Source organism: Glycine soja, chromosome 10 (assembly GCF_004193775.1).
Source record: "Glycine soja cultivar W05 chromosome 10, ASM419377v2, whole genome shotgun sequence".
NCBI classification, from domain to species: Eukaryota; Viridiplantae; Streptophyta; class Magnoliopsida; order Fabales; family Fabaceae; genus Glycine; species Glycine soja.
In genome coordinates, this window is record NC_041011.1 from 48,778,724 (window position 1) to 48,797,080 (window position 18,357).

At 35.2% G+C, this 18,357-nt stretch overlaps 3 protein-coding genes across 8 annotated transcripts; 1 reads left to right on the plus strand and 2 right to left on the minus strand.

Moving 5' to 3' along the window:
• On the minus strand, positions 1–9,864 carry LOC114372617 (protein GFS12-like). Of its 3 annotated transcripts, none has more exons than XM_028330276.1 (17): positions 9,617–9,864; positions 9,439–9,530; positions 7,124–9,235; positions 6,681–7,008; positions 6,341–6,556; positions 6,156–6,228; positions 5,860–6,065; positions 5,702–5,764; positions 5,023–5,231; positions 4,260–4,280; positions 3,649–3,760; positions 2,997–3,515; positions 2,065–2,375; positions 1,725–1,968; positions 1,571–1,644; positions 817–955; positions 1–359 (listed from the first exon to the last, which is right to left on the minus strand). In XM_028330276.1, the coding sequence occupies exons 1-17, from the start codon at positions 9,749–9,751 to the stop codon at positions 210–212; spliced, it is 5,004 nt and encodes a 1,667-aa protein (XP_028186077.1). In that variant the 5' UTR covers positions 9,752–9,864; the 3' UTR covers positions 1–209. The 3 variants fall into 3 exon arrangements, with proteins under 3 accessions (XP_028186077.1, XP_028186079.1, XP_028186078.1); XM_028330278.1 differs by having other exon boundaries at positions 9,439–9,517; positions 9,617–9,732; XM_028330277.1 differs by lacking the exon at positions 4,260–4,280 and having other exon boundaries at positions 9,617–9,863.
• A 1,446-nt stretch (positions 9,865–11,310) lies between these two features.
• On the minus strand, positions 11,311–13,847 carry LOC114370853 (transmembrane emp24 domain-containing protein p24beta3). The gene is made up of 4 exons (XM_028328251.1): positions 13,453–13,847; positions 12,274–12,460; positions 12,027–12,134; positions 11,311–11,784 (listed from the first exon to the last, which is right to left on the minus strand). The coding sequence occupies exons 1-4, from the start codon at positions 13,654–13,656 to the stop codon at positions 11,651–11,653; spliced, it is 633 nt and encodes a 210-aa protein (XP_028184052.1). The 5' UTR covers positions 13,657–13,847; the 3' UTR covers positions 11,311–11,650.
• A 541-nt stretch (positions 13,848–14,388) lies between these two features.
• On the plus strand, positions 14,389–17,796 carry LOC114370852 (perakine reductase-like). 4 transcript variants are annotated; one of them, XM_028328250.1, is made up of 8 exons: positions 14,431–14,535; positions 14,713–14,830; positions 15,537–15,707; positions 15,965–16,168; positions 16,274–16,446; positions 16,615–16,729; positions 16,917–17,070; positions 17,408–17,796. In XM_028328250.1, the coding sequence occupies exons 3-8, from the start codon at positions 15,636–15,638 to the stop codon at positions 17,584–17,586; spliced, it is 897 nt and encodes a 298-aa protein (XP_028184051.1). In that variant the 5' UTR covers positions 14,431–14,535; positions 14,713–14,830; positions 15,537–15,635; the 3' UTR covers positions 17,587–17,796. The 4 variants fall into 4 exon arrangements, with proteins under 4 accessions (XP_028184048.1, XP_028184049.1, XP_028184051.1 ...); XM_028328247.1 differs by lacking the exon at positions 14,713–14,830 and having other exon boundaries at positions 14,389–14,535; XM_028328248.1 differs by lacking the exon at positions 14,713–14,830 and having other exon boundaries at positions 14,389–14,535; positions 16,633–16,729.
• Positions 17,797–18,357: the final 561 nt, after the last annotated feature.

The following is an 18,357-nucleotide window of genomic DNA, read 5'->3' on the forward strand; positions in this document are numbered from 1 at the left end:
GATTGAATAGTTGATCCATTTACGAGGCCATATTTGCTTAAACAAATAATTATGTAACTAATGATGCATTAAATTATCTACTATGTCGTTGGTCCCTATAACATGGGACCCGGGCGCCATGGATGATTCATATAATTTATCATAATGTACACATAAATTCCTCACAGCCATTCACAAAAATAAAAAATCTGGAAAACAATGAAGCATATTTAACAACAGATTCTCAGATAACCATCTTCGGTTCCAATGAGAAACAATCGAGAGAATGGAAGTATACTAATACTTGATAACGCTGACAAGCTTCTCTGACCATTATCAGAAACATATAGTTTCTGAGGGCTAATGTGATGCTGCCCATCCTGTGCCATTGAGTCACATAATCAGGATTAAAATTTTAAAAAATTGAGAACAAATCAACATCTATATCATTATCAGGCTTTCCTTTACTGATGAGCTCCCCCCAAAAAGTAAACATCAAGCTGAACAACTTAAGCAATTCAATATGGAAACTAAAGGGCTTAAGGGCACAAATATCAAGCATATGCATTGTATTCTCTTAAATCTGTGAAGAAGAGATTATGGGCAGTCAGGAAGGCTCTGGGTTTTAAATAAATATTTTTAGCACATTCATATACTATAGAGGAGCAGAATCTATGAACAAGAAGGGGGTCACATCAAGCAACAAGATATAACTAAAGCAAGAATGAACCATTATCTTGACATCTAAATTGGGTGCTGGACAAGCAAAAGTAACTGATCTTTTCTAATTCCTATCCTCGTCATGCAAGTTGTGAGCCCCCCAAAAGAGAATCTTACTGTTTCATTGGGAGATTTAGACAAGGAGAGAAGCCCAATTCTATTCCGGGAAATTGAAATAACATCTTGGCCCCAAATGGAGAAACTGGATATGCCATCTGAATGACCTCTGAAAATAATGGGCTGCGATGATAAATTCCTGCAAGGGTAATAGAGATGAGCTTCAGGATATAATCCTTCCGGATATGAGAAAGAAAGCTCATCACTTTCTTTTAGGTTCTTTTAGAAAAATATCTTCAATTAAACACATGCAATATATCAACCAAACTAAAAAAGATCATCACTTTCATTTAGGTTCTTTTAGGAAAATATCTTCCAATTAAATACATGCAATATATCAACCAGACTCAAATGTATGAAACGCAAAACAACAGAAACATGGAGAGCAAGGAAAGTCCAATACAGACATACAATGAAGAGAGAAACAGAAAAAGAGTGGAGGTCAAATAGGTTTTTTCGCTCGTCTTGATCATTGATAAATTCTTTAATTTCCCAAGTTAAATTATATGCACCTAGTCACCTACATCTTATAAAAACATCTCATCAAGTAGTTTGTAAACTACCAGCAGATTTATATGCAATAAGGTTGATCATTCTTCAAACCTCAATCAGCCATTTGCTTTACCTTCTAACAACTTTCAAGTGTCAAAAGGCACAAGACTTTGATCTCTTAATAAAAGAAAGCTTAAGAGAGACAGTTCTAAATGGTCCAAAACTCTAATGAATTGAAGTTCATGAAGGTGATAGCTCTTACATTCTTAAGTCCCAGACTCGTAAAGTTCTGTCCAAAGAGCTGGAAACAAGCAGATGTTCCTCAGGTGCTGCCAACTGTAAACAAAGACATTGATGAAGCTGTGTGTAAAATCAGATTGGGTAGCCCTCTAATATTTTGAACATAACCCACATACCTTTGTCACATATCCATCATGAGCTCGCCAAGAGGAAATGACATTTCCACTCTTTGCATCAAATAATTTACAGTGCCCAGAACTTAGTCCAGCTGCAATAAAAGATGGAAAAGTGGAAATTCCACCTGCTTGCATCTTGTCAGAGCCAGTGGAACAAATAGCAGAAATAAGTGAAGGAAAACTAGATTCAGTAGATTCGCCTCTCCAGATATGAAGCTTTTGACCTCGAGCAACATCAAAGAACCTGTACAGTACAACAAAGATTCAAATGTTGGCAGGCATCGAGATATTTTTTATATATCTGATTGAAATGGCATTCAAAACAGAGAATTAATTTCACCTCAGAGAACCATTTCCAGTTCCAACTACAAGAGTTTCAGCGGAGTTTAATAGATGCATACAAGTATAAAGGCTTGAGTCAAAAGCACTAGACAATATTCCACTGGATAGTGTATTCAAATTAAGCACATTTGCCTGGTCACTGTTAATTTTTGATGAAGAGGATGGATGGCTTGTAGGATGGCCAGATTCTGTCTGGGACTCAGCAAATACTAATATTTGTTTCCCTGTTTGACTATTCCAAATGTGAATTGTTCCATCACAAGAAGCCACTCTTCCACTAGATGATAAGATGCAAATATCATTCACAACCTGAAATTGGAGATAAGTAATGATTGGTGTTTTCACAGCAGAAGTTGTTACCATAGAGAAATACATATCTATATGCCATTCACAAGTAGTTGTTATGATTGGCTAAAGTGCTAAACTAATTAACTGTATTTTGTTGCACTATGATAGGTCTGTTAGGTTAGGGTCAGTTAGTGGGTTACTCAGTAAACGAGTCAAGTGGCTGATAATGTATATAAGTAGGAAGAGGGGTTTGTGAGGGGATATATTCTGTGGGAAACTAATGGGAAGTGTGGAGAGGTACTGAGGTACTCTAGAATTAACCACAATAAGCGTATCAATTGTTTAGAAACAGTAACTGGGCAGGGACAATAGAAGTTCTTCAGTTTCTTGGGCATTCTTTACTTTTCTCTCTCTCTTTTACCAGTTGGTTCTATCACACTAGTTACTAATACATTCAATCACATCATAGCCCATTTTGTTTTAAATCGTCAACAATCATGCTTCACTTTGTACTTTGCAATTTGCTTATTGATACCATAGTTTATACATGATAGTACTGAATAGTTTTCTGCTATGGAAATATATAAATACTGTAGGGATCTATATCAAGCAGTAGTTTCAGCAAAGAATGAAGAAACAAACCTCCTCATGGCCATGATAGCCGGACAAACAGTTAGTTCGGCTCAATTCCCATTTCTGAACAGTTCCTTTATATCCTTGGCCAATTCCTGCAGTAAAAACAGTACATTCATCTTGGTTAACAGCCAGAGACCTCACTGCTCCATGATGTGCACGTATAGAGTATATAACAGTTGCTCTGATCTTCCATGGAAGATCATCTTTCTGAACCCCCACCCTCCCAAGAAATTCAGGCCCATCCCAGATGGTGGCTGGACTAGGGAACCAAAACCAGGGTTCATGGTTCATTTGGTATGACATTTCTTCATGCACTGCTACTGGACTTTGATGAACTTTAAATGGTTGTCTCTGAGGGATCAAATTTTTGGCACTTCTTCCTTGGGATTGTGGAATTGACCATCCAACCCCATTAAGCAACAGCTTTGCAGGATTGTATTCAGACGTAAATCCATGGGCTATTACAGGTCTTCTAGCAAGAACAATTTCTGAGCCGTTTTTTGATGATTCTCCAGCATATTCCCACTGAACCACCACATGTTTAGAAATAAGCAAAGAAAGATTACATGAGGCTAAGGGACAGACATTATCACACCAACAAAACCATGTAACTTTTCCATTCATATGGGGGAAAAGAAGTAAAGAAAATATAGCATACCTTCCAATTATGATGGCGTAGAAGATATTGTTCAAGAATCAACCATGTAGCACAACACTGACGAAGTTTCTCTATCCCAAGAAGAGATGCAAAGGAAGGATAGAGAACCAACCTACATATGCCCCAGAAGATTTTATATATACTAAACAAATAAATAAGGCCAATAGAACAGATATATTATTAAATAAAACAAACTTGAAAGTGAGTATAGGAGGACAGGACACAACCTATTTACAGTAGGGAATCAATGCACTTTGATGACAACTTGATTTATTGATCCAATTGCACTTTCCCATGACTATAAAACTTAACATTTAAACCTGATTCAGTGACAGTTTGCAATGCCCGACCTCATGTCCAAATTAACTCTCATGGTTTCAGTAGAATGTGCAGAGTATGTGACTTGTTGGATTGAAAGAAGATTTGACAATAAGCTTATTTATCCTAGAAATGATGGTTTAAGGGAATTAATTGATCTTTCAAGTCATTTTCCCATCAGTAAGTGAAATGCTTCGCACCTGTGCCTCATATTATGATAATTAACCCTGTATTCTGAAGATAGGTGGGACACTACAAAATGCAATATTATACAGGGTAGAAATGTGCATAACCTTTGCAAATCAAGAAGGACACTGCAATCAGGTTGAAAAACCTGGTTAGCAAAGTAAATTGAAACACATAGTGGGTGTGTATGTACACACAAGGATATTTAGGAATACACTCAAGGAATTTGTTATTATATGTTTGGTTTAGTTAAGCTTATTCAATGATGCATTTTATTTTTATTTGGTGTTAGAAATATGGATTTGTCTTATCATTAGAATAGGAAGAAAGATATGAAGCCAAAGGTGAAGAATGGAGTTTGTGTCTTTAGACACTATGCTCTGAATTTTATCAAAGCAATAGAGCTTATTTTACAAGCTTTTACAGCTGTACAAAATAATATAAATTAATAACATGTGAAGGTGAAGATTTTGAACTAAAAGTCTAATAAAACAATAATAGTAACAAAAACATCCCTATATGTGCTAACTGTTAGGATTGCCTAACCAAAGACAGTCTCTGTTTATGTGATCCAGCATTAAGGCGGGCTAGGGGTGACCACAATTAAGGTGGCTTTCCAACATATGGGATTATATTGCCTAACATTATAAAGAGATTTAGTACAGTGTATTTTTAAATTTGACATAAACCACAAATATGACTCAAAAACATTCATTCTGTTAAGTCTTGCATGATTCCTTCTCCATCACTTTCCTTATTTAGCATTCCCTCTTCTCCTCTAACTAAAGTTCTTCTAGTTTTCCACTAAATAGCAGGAGAGCAATTTTTCCCAGCATTAAACCTACTTTAGAAAGCAGAATTGATACTCACACTAGATCCATACGACTTTCAATATGCAAGTCCCCTCCAATTTTTATTTTGCCAACCTTCAAGTTTCTGCCAACAGTAGTTGAACCTTTAGAAATTTCCTGGGAGAAAGCAAGCTCATCAAATAGTTCTTTAAGTTTTGGAAGAATATGCAATGCTGTCAAATCTGCTCCAATCCGCTGACAAATTCCAAAAAGAGTAGAAGCAGCCACCTGACAAAGAGAAGGCAACTCGGATTATTTAATAATTTAAGTGATTAGCTAAAGAATGAGATGCATTATGGCAATGAAAAGGAGCAGACATCACCACACTATCAGGATGGAAGCCAAATAAACGGCAAGAGAAATCAATCTAAAGTGTTTCAAATATAACTTTGGGGAATTGCACAAAAACAGTTTGGAAGGAGTGCCAAATTTTGTTTTATGTGCAATGCTCAGTTTAATGGCAATGAGCCAAGGCACAAAATCATTGGCATTGTAACTGTTCATTTTTGCCATTCCAATAAAAACAAGTCATAAAAAAATCCTGATGTTTTCACATAATACGTTATAATTACTTGGTGACTTATGACTGAAAAGTTAGAAGTCCCTGGTAAGGGTTAAAGCTAAGATGCCAATTAGAGCCAACAGAACCAAGGAATGAGTGATGGATCCAAAACAAACCAATGGATAATTTGAAGAACCTGAAGCACTGCAATTTCCATATGTTTCTGCATAAGAACCCCAATGTGTATGCAACTTAGGTCCTGTGTATTTTTCCAACAAATTCAACAATTAACTGTTACACAATATTTATTGGCAATTAAAGCATTTTGAAGCCAAACAACAATAAGAACCATACTTCAAGAAGCTCTTTTACAATGACCTCTTCTGTCAAGAAAGCTACAAGGCCATCTAAAGTCAACATGCAATCAATAAGTGCTAAAGCACTCCAACTCTGGACAGGATCAGGCTTATTCATGCATGACACATCAATGAAGGAACGGACAACATTTTTCAGTAAAGGTACCATCTGTTTGACGATAAACAATTCCCCAAAAATGCCACCTGAAAAGTAAAAAACGGAAGGTCATTATAAATTACAGGTCTCAGTGATGGAAAGATGAAAAAATATGAAAGTCAATAAACTAAGAATACCAATTCTGACCAGCACATCAATGCCATCCGAACATAGTCCTTTCCCAAAGCAGTGAACAAGAGGCAAGATAGTCTGATTCACGAACAGAAGATAAGTAAAACAATAATTATTACACATAAGTAGGAATGGGGGCATGTGGATAAAGGAAAACATAGTAAGGAAGGTTGCTGCAAAACCAAAAAACCTGATGGATGGTAATAGGTACACCTAGCTCCTCACTAGAACTGATTAGAAGCACTGAAGCAGAGGCAGCTGAACTTTTATCTGGAGAAATGTATAAGTTTGACAAGACCAATGGATGAATAGTTTCCAGGTATGCTTGTTTACCAACTCGATTCCATATTTCCCGTACAAATGAATCTTGTAGAAGGGAAACCTTTAAACGTAAATAACTTGTGGTCTGAAAAAAGATGTCTAAATAAGAAGTCAATTTGTAGTTAAAGAAAAAAGGAAAGAAAAGAAAAGAAAATATTTCTAAATTCTACAGACTAAACAAAATTCACAAAATCAATTTTGCAACTAGCCTGTAAAATTTTCTGTATGGTTGGCAAGATTAATGTTTTCACTGCTTGCACTGTTAAGCATTTCATGAATTCCTTCAGTAGCATATATGCCCATTCAGCTTCAGTATCACTCACAGCAGTCACTATAAGCGGTAAGCAATAGGTAGTGCACATTTCAGTTGCAAAGGTACCCATTTCCCTGAGAGCTCCGTGCTTTGCAAGATTTGCAGCATAACGAAGACGAGTTTCATCTTTAGCTACAAGCTGAAGTGGAGCAAGAAACAAGTAGGAGGATTTGACAGTATTTGGAAAATAAGGAGATTCCAGAAGAATTTTGGCAGATGGCCTCCTACATAGCAAAAATCAATACTTAAATAACATGATAGATAAACAACCACCAAAATCGTACATAATTAGGCCAAACACATGCATTTAATTGTATGTGTGTGCAAACACACTGATACCTCATCCAATCCTTTTGGATGCATGCTTCAACAAGTAATCTAATATCAGGAGGTAGATCCTGCAGATACCCTGGTAGAGTTCCATCTTCCAAGTATATTGCCAATGAGATTGGATCAAAGAGCGGCCTGCAAAGATGAAGTTCAGCCAAGAGACAACCAACAGAAAATATGTCCCTAGCAATATCTTCAGAGCAAAGTCTTGAAGAAGATAATTTCTGCTTCCAGAGTAGCAAGTCTGGATATCCTGAGGAGCCTTTATCTTCCTCTTTCATATGTTGAAGAAAAGATATTAGATTCATTTTATATGGCACCTGGTAATTTCTGTCAATCAAAGATAGTTTGCTTATACTTTCACTAAATGTCTCAGTTGTTGGATCTCCCGAAGATGAGATATTCTTCCCTCTCGTTTGATTCAAGGGATAGTGGTAAAAGGCATTCAAATGCCTAGCATGTTCAGAAAATGTAGATGCTTGCTCTAGTTCTTGTAGATAAGCAGTTTCAGATAGAAGAGATGTCTCTCGGTGCGTTGCATTTGCTTGACTCCAAACTTTGGCATATTTATTGGAACCATGACGTTTTGTACTGGTAGTGGCATGACGGATAGGATGTGGTTGTGTAAAGAGCTGACGACGTCCTGTTGATCTTGGCATCATGGGTTCTGATATAGGAAGCATAACATTCTTAGCAGCAATAGCAGCCTGGCCAGATATTTTGTAACCAAAGGTTATATCTATCCAATGATGGAGTTGAAATGACACCCTATTACTTTCTAATGCATCACGATGCAATTTAATGAAATCCTCATGACTCTCCGCCCAAGAGGGTACAGCCAAATCAGCCATTCCATCATGTATTGACTTAAAAATTTGGGCATCACAGTAAAACTCTGGAATGCATTCATCAGGGGTCCATTGATAGAGCCTCTGCATTGTGGAAGGATATTCATTAGGTTCATACACTGAACGAACAGCCACTCGGAGAACACTCAAAGGGAGTCTTCTTGCTTTATAACTACAGACAGCCAATTCAGACAGACATTCATCTGAAACATGATGAGGGATTTCAGATGTTGAATAGGTGAAATCCAATTGTTCATCACCTTTTGCTAAGCGCCATTTGCTCTTGCTCAAGTCTCGCCACCCTGTGTCACAATTATCATCAGGTTTTGAGCTAAAATCAATTACCCAAGGCATTACTGGATGAAATGTATGGTCCCCCCACCTTCTTCCTGCTAATCTGTTTAAGATGAGTAAATATTCAAAATTACTTAATTCTCCTCTCCACCATTTATGAAAGCAAGATTGCCAATCTATTGTTGGAGAAAGCCTTAGATCAGCATAAAGGCCATAAGAACGACAACCAACATTACAACAACCAATTCTTGCAGGTTCGGAATTAACTCTTTCACTCTCTTGCAAAGTTAAATTAGATTCCAATACGGGTTCATTCCATAATCTCAGCCAAGACCATAATGAGTCAGTCAACATGATATTGGATGGGCATATATTACCATGAGAAACCCCTAAACCATGTATGTACGATAAGGCTGAGAGTAGCTGATACATAAGAAATATTCTATTCCAATTAGACTTTAATGCATCGGGGTTAAAATGAAGAATACTTTCCAAGTTGTATGGATTCTTTGGAAGCACTACATTAACGTGATCAGATGTTTTAAAAATTGCAAGGACAGGAGCTATGTTGGGATGCCTCAAAGAGCCTGGAAAAGGATCCTCTTCAAATGATGGCAACCCAATTAAACTAAGGAAATTTACACTGTCCCGTCCAGACGCTTTCCCTTCAATGAAGAGATCAAGCGACTCTAAGACGTGATCCTCGATTAACCCAGACAAGAAATCAGTAGAGACCTCTTGAAATGTGGAATAGGAAGATATTCCCACACGAGCAACAGGCGCGAGTGAAGTGATTGTCCTCAAGCAAGAAAACCTTTCAGAATGACTACAACTCGTGCTTCCAGAAAAAGCTTTGCCACTGTCAGAATCATCTGATGATGTAATTCTAACATTAACAGCATTATTATCTTCACTGCTTCCAATACCAGGATCACTACTCCTAGTAGTGATTTCACCACTATCCAAAATATATTCATTTCTGCAAACAAAACAAGAGTTTATTACTTCCAATTTCCAAATCAGCCAACAACAAACCCAACCAATAACTAAAACATCAATACTTTTTTTCCCCCTTCTATTTTTAATTAAAAGAATGCACAAACAGACCACATAAAAAATTGAAGAAAAGAGTAATTTGCAAAAAATGAAAATAAAAATAAAAATGCAGAACATGAATCTTACACATAATTGATGAAACAATTCTTATCACGACTCGGCATGTACTGCAATATAAATTGAGCGCCCGAAGCTTCGCCATCAGCTGTACCAGAAATCTAATTTTCAAAAAACAAAAAAAATTAAAATAAATAGATTAAGTAAAAATAAAGAATTTGATCCGAAAATTCAAAGAGAGAGAGACATTAACGATAGCCGAGGATCCGAAAGGAAAAGCAGAAGTGGAGATGGCATAATTGAAGAACACTTGCTCCGAGAAATCGGACTTTATTCGAAGTTGGAGGCACTCGAAGCACTCAATCTCTTCTTCCTCCTCCATCGATTCGCTCTACTGAGTCAACTCACCGATTTCTCATGCTCTCTCTATCTCTCTCTGATTCTTCTCCGACCAGCAACACTCTTCTCCAGCGTTAAATATAAAGGCTAATTCTGTCATTTCATGCCACAACAGTAAGTTTAACGCACCGCAGCCTTTTTAATTTAGCAAATAAACTCCAAATTTGTCCTTAAAAAATCTTAACAGTAAATATTAGTTTTTGAGAAATGTTAAAAAAAAAAGTTCTCGAGAAAGACTAATGCGATTAACGTATGCCCTTATAGGCTTACAGTATATATATGGTGGATTAAAAAAAAGGAAGGGGAAAAATCTGTCTAGCAATGTTGCATTCGTTGATTGAGAAGATGAATTTATAATTTTGAATATGTGCTGCCTCTACATTCTTTCTTTTATTAAAACTAACCAAAAACCAAAAAGTTAACACCTACCATTCTGCCGAGAGCTGATGGCTGGATTAAGAAACCATCGCTGGTTTTTATCAATGAGGATTCCACACTTTTTATTTCTTTGAATTTCACGGCCATAGGAAATTAAATCAATGATAAAATAGCATTCAGATTAAATAGAATGAAATTTAAAAAATTATAATAGAAAGTTTTCTAAAAAAAAATTCTTTGATAAAACTAAATTATATCTTATTTTTAAGATATATACCATGCACGTTTTATGAAATGAGTTTAATGATTATATATTATAAAATAGTTTTATATTGTAAATCAATTATAAAATCATTAATTATATATTTTTTAAAGTAATCATTATACATTATATATAAAAAATTAATTATTATAAATATTGTTAGTTTGTGATGGATAGGATAAAATAATTTTATATTTAAAATAAAAGACACTTTCTGTGCATTGACCCTCAACAGAAATATGGGCATGTTTGAAATTAGTTTGAAACACAGATCAACATTCTCTCTACATGCAAAGACAAAAAAAACATAGAAAGTGGAAATTATTCAAGTTGTTTCAAGTGAACATAATTTTTCATATTTATAGTGAATTTCCAAACCCACTGTATATCGTGGTCATCAAATCAAAACCTATATTTTGAAAATTAAACAAATTTAACCTCTTCATTTTTTTTCTTAAAACCTTACAAAGCTGTTTTCTATTTGAAATCCCAATGAAATCAAAAACATAAAACATTTCTTATAAAGTTGGTGGAAAATTAATTGAAATTTAATATTGTAGTTGATAAAATGTTAACAAAAAGTGTTTAAAATAATTTAATCACTTTATTTATAAATTTTTAAAGAAAAAAATTAAAAGTTTATATTTAAAAAAAAAACAGATGGAAGAACTGAATTATAAAAATTGAAAGATTGAATTTGCTTTTAAAAAATACTAAAAAACCAAGATTACACATTCGTTGTAATAGAAGGACTAAAAGCATATTACAAATTACAATATATAACATCAAATTATTAATTTGTGGAGATGTTTCACCTCTTGTCAGTAGAAGCGAACAATATATATATATATATATATATATATAGAGAGAGAGAGAGAGAGAGAGAGAGAGAGAGAGCAAAATCATAAAAGAACAGGTTAAAAATAAGCAGTATGGGCTTAGAATTACAAAAAACGTCTTATTTTACTTTCAGGTTTTCAACCATTTTAAGAACTCAGACTACCATTTTACAAACTTAGCATTGATTCCCACACGGTTTGATTTCTGTGAATCCATTGAAATTCAAGTTGTAAGGAATTTAAATATCTTGTTGGGTATCAACATACAAGTGGAGTCTCTCTTGAAAAGAAAAAAAGTGTTCACCAAGGGATTGTAATCGTACTGTTGAATAGAGAACGCATATGTAATAAACCTAATCCTGTTGCTAATGAAGGAAACCATAACGTTAATCATGAAGGGGACTCAAACACGATTGTAGGCCACTGACTTGCTGAAGAGGCGCCTGATGTATATGACTTGCAGTGCACTAACAGCAGCCAAGAGAAGGTACTCTCCCACAGTGTAGAATACAACACGCTTCCTTGTGCTCTCATTCGCTACAAACAGAGTTGAGTTATAAGAACACAGAAGAGGATAACATATATTCCCAAGTACTTATTTACTCATGGAAACAGTACAAGTGACAAGATGTAGTATATACAAGCATCAGATATAAATGATGTGTATAATCAACAGATATCATGTCACCGAACAGTTTATCAACCCCAAAATTAGAGTGTTCTAAGCCAACAATACGCTGTACGAACAAACTGGTTGAAGAAAAAAGAAAACCACTCACTATGGCGATGTCTCGCATCACGAGCTTTCAAGTACTTTTGTTCAGCTGTAACAGATTCTAGTGCCTCTCTGAGCTCAGCAATCTTAACATTAATTGGGTCCAAATGCTCTGCAAACCATCAAAGTTAAAGGGGAGCCTTGAAAACCAAAAAATAGAAATGAAAAAGGAACACTTGGACCATTCTTCATAAATGTCATGAACTAGGATAGTAGAATCTACTATGAAAAGCTTCTTACACAGAACTTACCATCTTTGGCAAGATCATGCTCAGAGGGGATGTGACCAACATGAATGTAGAAAGAAACAGTCTCAGGTGTTGAGTAAGGGTTATGAAAACAAAATTTATACATTCCATGTGTTGGGGCTTTAAAACTGAACTTGTCACCAGAGGTTCCCTTGATATTGTGGACAGTATTCCCCGCAGCAGATGTCACCTACAGATAACTGAAAAATTAGGATATCTGGAAAGCTAGAGTTTCAAACTATTTACAATTTTGGGCAGGTCATCTGACAAACTACCGCTAAGCCACAATTAAATCATACAATCAGCAACCAAAGATGGCTGCCAATGTGCTTCCCACGATAGAGGCTAGCACAAAATGGCCCTTCATGCAGAGGTTACCAACCAACAAGAGTCTTCAACAACTTATATTGATATAGTCAAACCTCCAAAGGACTCAAGGTCCCAAGATGCACTCCACAGTAAACAAAAATGTACAATACTTGAACATTAAATAAATGCCATCCATTGGTAAAATGCATCATATCCTTTAAGCCCCCCATGTCACCACTTTCTGCCATTCAATTGCAACCCAACTTCACCGCAAATACTTCAAAAAGGGAATGGAGAATGTTTTCCAGATTCCAAGTTAATGATCATGTCTCAATTAATCTCAGTCATAAATTTCTATTGAAATGTGTGATTTTTATTTAAAAATTTGAAAATTGATTTTCTAAAGCAAAAAGCAATTAGGGGCTTATATCTCCCAAACAAAACTAAGATGAATTTCCATCGGCGATTTTGGTGCAATACTGCTGTTCTCCAGTCAGAATTGTTTCCCCACGGTAATCTATGTTAATCATTAACTGAAACCTTTATCATGCGACTTAACACAGTGAAACTCCAATTCTGATTGGAGAATAATACCTAAACACGGGTGAATCTGCATCTAAGTTTACCCTATATCCCCAGCAAACACGCAGAATAAACTAGGATTCGTAATTATGTACATACATGGATCATCATAATAATAATTGATCTTCGTAATAAACATAAAAAATCCCTCTAGAAAATAAAAAAAAATGTCAACTATTATAAACCCTCGACAAAAAAATCGAAAACCCCAAAGTAAATTGATAATTGAGTCAATTAGCAAGTGATTAGGGCAAATGATTAGATGAGAAAAGTGATAGAGATTGCACTGACCGTGAAATCAATGCCGGGGTGATCGGAGTTCCAGAAAATATCATGGTCGACGACAACAAAGTTCCCCGAAACGGTGTCGCCCTCGTAAAGCACGTACTCGTAGACGCACTCGACGTCGTTCACCGTCACAGACAGCGATTCAATGCGAGCGAAGAAGCTCACCATCAGACACATCAAAACCGTCCAAATCTTTGCGCTTCTCATTTTGCTTGCAACCCCTCTCTTAGGGTTTTATTATTTTGAAGCTGAAAATTTTGAAATTGAGAGGAATTGTTGTTGTGGGCAAGTGAGAAGCGCTTCCAGATCTTAAAGACTGTGTGTGACAGTCACAGACACTTTGACTAAGCTTGATTCTTTCTTCTCTCTCTCTCGCTTCTTCTGCGAGTGCAGCGCTGCAAAACGGCACCTTTTGATGGAGCCGTCGTTTTTAGTAGAGCTGACGTGTCAAACGTAGACGTGCACCAGCCAATCAGAGAACGGATTAGGTGCTTATGTCAGAGGCTGAAACACAAAATTCCATAATTTAAATAAAATTTAAAAATGTATTAAATCATACAATAAAATTAAGAAAATAATTTAGTTAAAAATTTAAAACTCAGAATAAGGAAATCTAGTCATGAAATATTTAGTTTTTTTTTAAAAAAATATGATTTTTGTCTTCACAAATAAATAAGTAAATATTCAACATTTGTTCCTAATTTTTTTAATATATTTTTCGTTTTCACATAATTGAAATATATAGTTTTTTTTTAAACATAATTTTGAATTTAAATAAATTCAAATATGTGATGATTATTTTTTATATTGATTATGCATCATTGTTATAAACTAACAAACATTGTTAAAAAAAAAAAACATATTTTATCCATATTTCAATTTGAAACTAAGTGACAAATTGAATTGAGTGCTCGAACCAATATAATTTGTCGGTACAATTTTCAAATAACAAGTTGGTCTTTTTAATACGAAGGTGTTCCTTCCCTTCTCATTGAGAAAAACATCAAAGCTCAACAGCTAGCGTTGAAAATGGAGAAGTTGCAGCTGCATGTCCCGAGAGTTAAGCTTGGAAGTCAAGGCTTAGAGGTAGTAACCTTATTGCTTTTTTCATCAACACTATAGTATCTCTCTATACATGAACCGCAGTTGTGTTTTTTTTTTTATCCTTGTTTTTAACTGGTTAGTTTTATTGACTAAGAAGAGATTAATTAAACCGTTCCCAACTGTCATTTTATGCTTCTTAATTGTAATCAATCTCTGCAGTTGACAACTTTGTTTGAATGAAGAGTCACTGTCTGTTACCATGATCATCCCAGCTATGAGAATAAAATCTTGCACTTACAATTGGTTCTAAATTTCTGATATTGTGGTTGGTAAATAGGTAATTTAAGTCAACGCTCTTGTCTCTTCTTCATTCTCGATTATTATACATCACTATTAGTGTCATAACTCATAAGACTATTTGCGGACAAAGGATCATTCAAATACACACTTTTCATCATTCATAATAGGACCTTTTCTACCCCACAATTTGCCTGTGATTATTTCCCCACCCTGGCATCTTCAATTTGGTGGCTCTTATCCTGATACATACATAATAAATAGCTTTTATTATTGAAATTGGCTTTTGTTTTAAGCACCAGATAAAATAAAAAAAAATAGTGTTGATTTTGAGCCACATGAATGACTGGGCTTATAATTAGAAATTTAGATAATATTCAAAGGTAATAACAGGAGTAGTGTCAGTTGTTAATTTGAGCATATATATTTGGCCAGCAGAACTGAATGTTTCAATCAAATTTGTCATACACTGTTGTTTATTTTTCATGATTGGTTATGTTAGAATATGTATGTGATTATTCTCTGAACTTTGAAGTCTTGCTTATTGCTATGGAACCAAAACATGGTAAGAGGAGAGATTATCTGCTATACTGTATGATATACCAAAAAGACTTCCATACATCAATTTTTTTGTTCCTCTTTCCCACCTTCTCCCTATCTTCCTCTCTTCAGTTCTCTCTTTTAGCCGATTAAGTCTTCGTGATGAAATAAATAACTTCCTGTAATTATTCTCTTCTGGAGTGCAGATATCAAGGTTGGGCTTTGGATGTGTAGGACTATCTGGACTTTATAATGCTCCCCTCTCGCACGAAGCTGGATGTTCAATTATTAAGGAAGCATTCAATATGGGTGTTACCTTCTTTGATACATCAGATTTTTATGGACTTAATCATGATAATGAAATTATGATTGGAAAGGTGACATATTATCCAACTAATTGTTTTTTTTAATTGATTCTAAGGGCCAATAATATATTATCATTTTATATCAGCTGTAGTTTATATGATGGTCAACAACTAATTCAGAAAGAGACCACACTATTTAGAATTTAATGTCACAAATTTCATTATATGACATAATACAAGTTTATTTAAGCAACCGACAGGTGGGGGAAAAACAAGTATGAAAAGTTTGCATTTAACGTGCTTATTGATTTCTTTGCTTCTGTCTTCAGGCTTTAAAAGAACTTCCTCGGGAAAAAGTCCAGTTGGCTACAAAATTTGGTCTTGTTAGATCTGATGGGGTGTTTGCTGGGGTAAAAGGTACTCCTGAATATGTGCGGCAGTGCTGTGAAGCTAGTCTTAAGCGCCTTGATGTTGAGTACATTGACCTATACTATCAACATCGAGTTGACACTTCAGTGCCAATTGAAGACACCGTAAGCTTTGAATGCTTTTTGTCTCTCTTGTTAGTTATGCATTCCCTTCTAACAGTTCTAAATTCTAGATGATTATATGCTTTAAAATTGGTCTTTGTAAGGAAGATGGGGGAGCTCAAAAAGCTGGTAAACGAAGGAAAGATAAAGTATATTGGCTTGTCTCAAGCTAGTCCTGACACTATAAAGAGAGCACATGCTGTTCATCCTATTTCTGCTTTGCAAATGGAATATTCCTTATGGACCCGTGACATTGAAGAAGAGATTATTCCACTATGCAGGTAATTTAAGTAGAATAACTACCTCTACCGTTGATATTGTCACTTGTTACAGTTATACTGGAGTTTGATATTCTTGTCTAAGATGTTTTCTAACTCTTTTAGACATGCATTTAAATAGATTGATTATCTGCAAAATATCTGAATGAAATTATTAATTGTCTAGCATAGAACATGTTGTACTTGCAGGGAACTTGGGATTGGAATAGTGGCATATAGCCCTCTTGGTCATGGCTTTTTCGCAGGGAAGGCAGCGGTAGAGACTTTGCCTAGTCAGAGCGCACTGGTATGTGGCTAGTGACTAGTAAACCAATTTCAGGTTTGCATGAATTTGTAGCCTTTTCCTATAACTTGTCAAAATAAAATTGACTGGTTCAAATTTCAAACCATTTGTAGGATCATATGATTGTGTTGGATAGGACTAATCTATTCCTGCAGGGATTGTCTATTGAATTTTGATGTTTCTGATACAGGCTGAAGATGCCAGGTTCAGTGGAGAAAATTTGGAAAAGAACAAGCTTTTCTATAATCGAATTGCTGATTTGGCTTCTAAACATTCATGCACTCCTTCTCAGTTAGCCTTAGCATGGTTTCTCCATCAGGGAAATGACATAGTCCCTATCCCTGGTAGTGTCTTTATTACATTTAAGAAGACTACTTAGTTTAACATATGTGATGAGTTGCTTACTATATGCTTCTACAGTTCCACATCCACTGTTAATTCTTGAACTTTCTTAATCATATGTATGTTTAACAAATTCTGCCAATTTATTTTACTGCATTTTACTTATTTCTCTTCTAAATACAACTTGATAAAGAAGGGAAAAGGATGCTATTGTAACTTGCTTTATCGATCTATTATCTGTGCATATTGTGCATTTGTTGATTCGAAAACTTTTGTCCATAACTAAGATTGCATAAGTAGTTGTTATAAGCTTAATCATATATTTCTTTGATTCTATAGGGACTACTAAAATCAAGAACCTTGAAAACAACGTTGGATCTGTGGCTGTGAAACTTACAAATGCAGAGTTGAGTGAAATTTCTGATGCAGTTCCTGTTTATGAAGTTGCTGGGGAAGCACCAGGCCTTGGTTCTTTATCGCAATATACTTGGAAGTTTGCTACCACCCCATCAAAGTAATTGTGTTAGAGAAGATAAACACGACTTTTTCTTCCCTCACAATCCATTCACGAAAATGAGTGAGTAGATTTTTCAGTGTATTGTTGATAATTGGTGAAAGGAATCGTGCTACTCTGTTGTGAATAAGAATTGTGTTTGTATTAAACCATTATGCTTATCTCTATAATGTATCATCTGGGAACCTCTCCAAGATAATGATGGTAAAGTTAACAGGTATATATAATTAGGAAAACTAACTGATAAGTTAACTAAAATTTATAAGCCATAAGTTAACAGCTGAAAAACTAAAAAGTTTATAGTTGATTTAGTGAAATTGTTTGATAATATTAGTAGATAAGTTAGTAGCTTATCAAGACCATGTGACAAGGGATTACTCGTCACAATAAGCTAGTAGTTTTTTTTTTTTTTCTTTTCATTTTTACCCTTAATAATTTATACCAATCCACAAATAGCCTTGTAAAAACAACTACTCCAACCTACTAGACAGACACCATATACATATCATGTGTAATAATTATCCACATGCATCCAATATGTATCTACCCAGCAGCAGACCAATCCGAATGCTACAAATCAAAATCAGAAGGCACAAAAACTGGACCAGACCTTGAAACCAAGTGACAATATCAGTTAAATCAACAAAACCACCCCGACATGCTAGCCAGAATATATGACGAGTTCTTTTTGAGAATTTTGAAAATGAAAATTACAAAACTTCTTGGCAAATGATAATTACAAGAATACAATGCAAAGACTCTGGGTTCTTTCGCT

What these genes read in the sequence shown, in the direction of transcription:
- LOC114370853 (XM_028328251.1), bottom strand. Translation starts at nt 13,656, where the DNA reads ATGAGAAGCGCAAAGATTTGGACGGTTTTGATGTGTCTGATGGTGAGC. An exon ending in ACCCCGGCATTGATTTCACG is followed by an intron (nt 12,461 to 13,452) that starts GTCAGTGCAATC and finishes AGTTATCTGTAG; the next exon opens with GTGACATCTGCTGCGGGGAA. An exon ending in GCATGATCTTGCCAAAGATG is followed by an intron (nt 12,135 to 12,273) that starts GTAAGTTCTGTG and finishes GATGGTTTGCAG; the next exon opens with AGCATTTGGACCCAATTAAT.
- LOC114370852 (XM_028328247.1), top strand. Translation starts at nt 14,479, where the DNA reads ATGGAGAAGTTGCAGCTGCATGTCCCGAGAGTTAAGCTTGGAAGTCAA. An exon ending in TTGGAAGTCAAGGCTTAGAG is followed by an intron (nt 14,536 to 15,536) that starts GTAGTAACCTTA and finishes TCTGGAGTGCAG; the next exon opens with ATATCAAGGTTGGGCTTTGG. An exon ending in TGACATAGTCCCTATCCCTG is followed by an intron (nt 17,071 to 17,407) that starts GTAGTGTCTTTA and finishes TTGATTCTATAG; the next exon opens with GGACTACTAAAATCAAGAAC.
- LOC114372617 (XM_028330276.1), bottom strand. Translation starts at nt 9,751, where the DNA reads ATGGAGGAGGAAGAAGAGATTGAGTGCTTCGAGTGCCTCCAACTTCGA. An exon ending in ATCCAAAAGGATTGGATGAG is followed by an intron (nt 7,009 to 7,123) that starts GTATCAGTGTGT and finishes TTTGCTATGTAG; the next exon opens with GAGGCCATCTGCCAAAATTC. An exon ending in CTAAATCTCCCAATGAAACA is followed by an intron (nt 360 to 816) that starts GTAAGATTCTCT and finishes TCAATGGCACAG; the next exon opens with GATGGGCAGCATCACATTAG.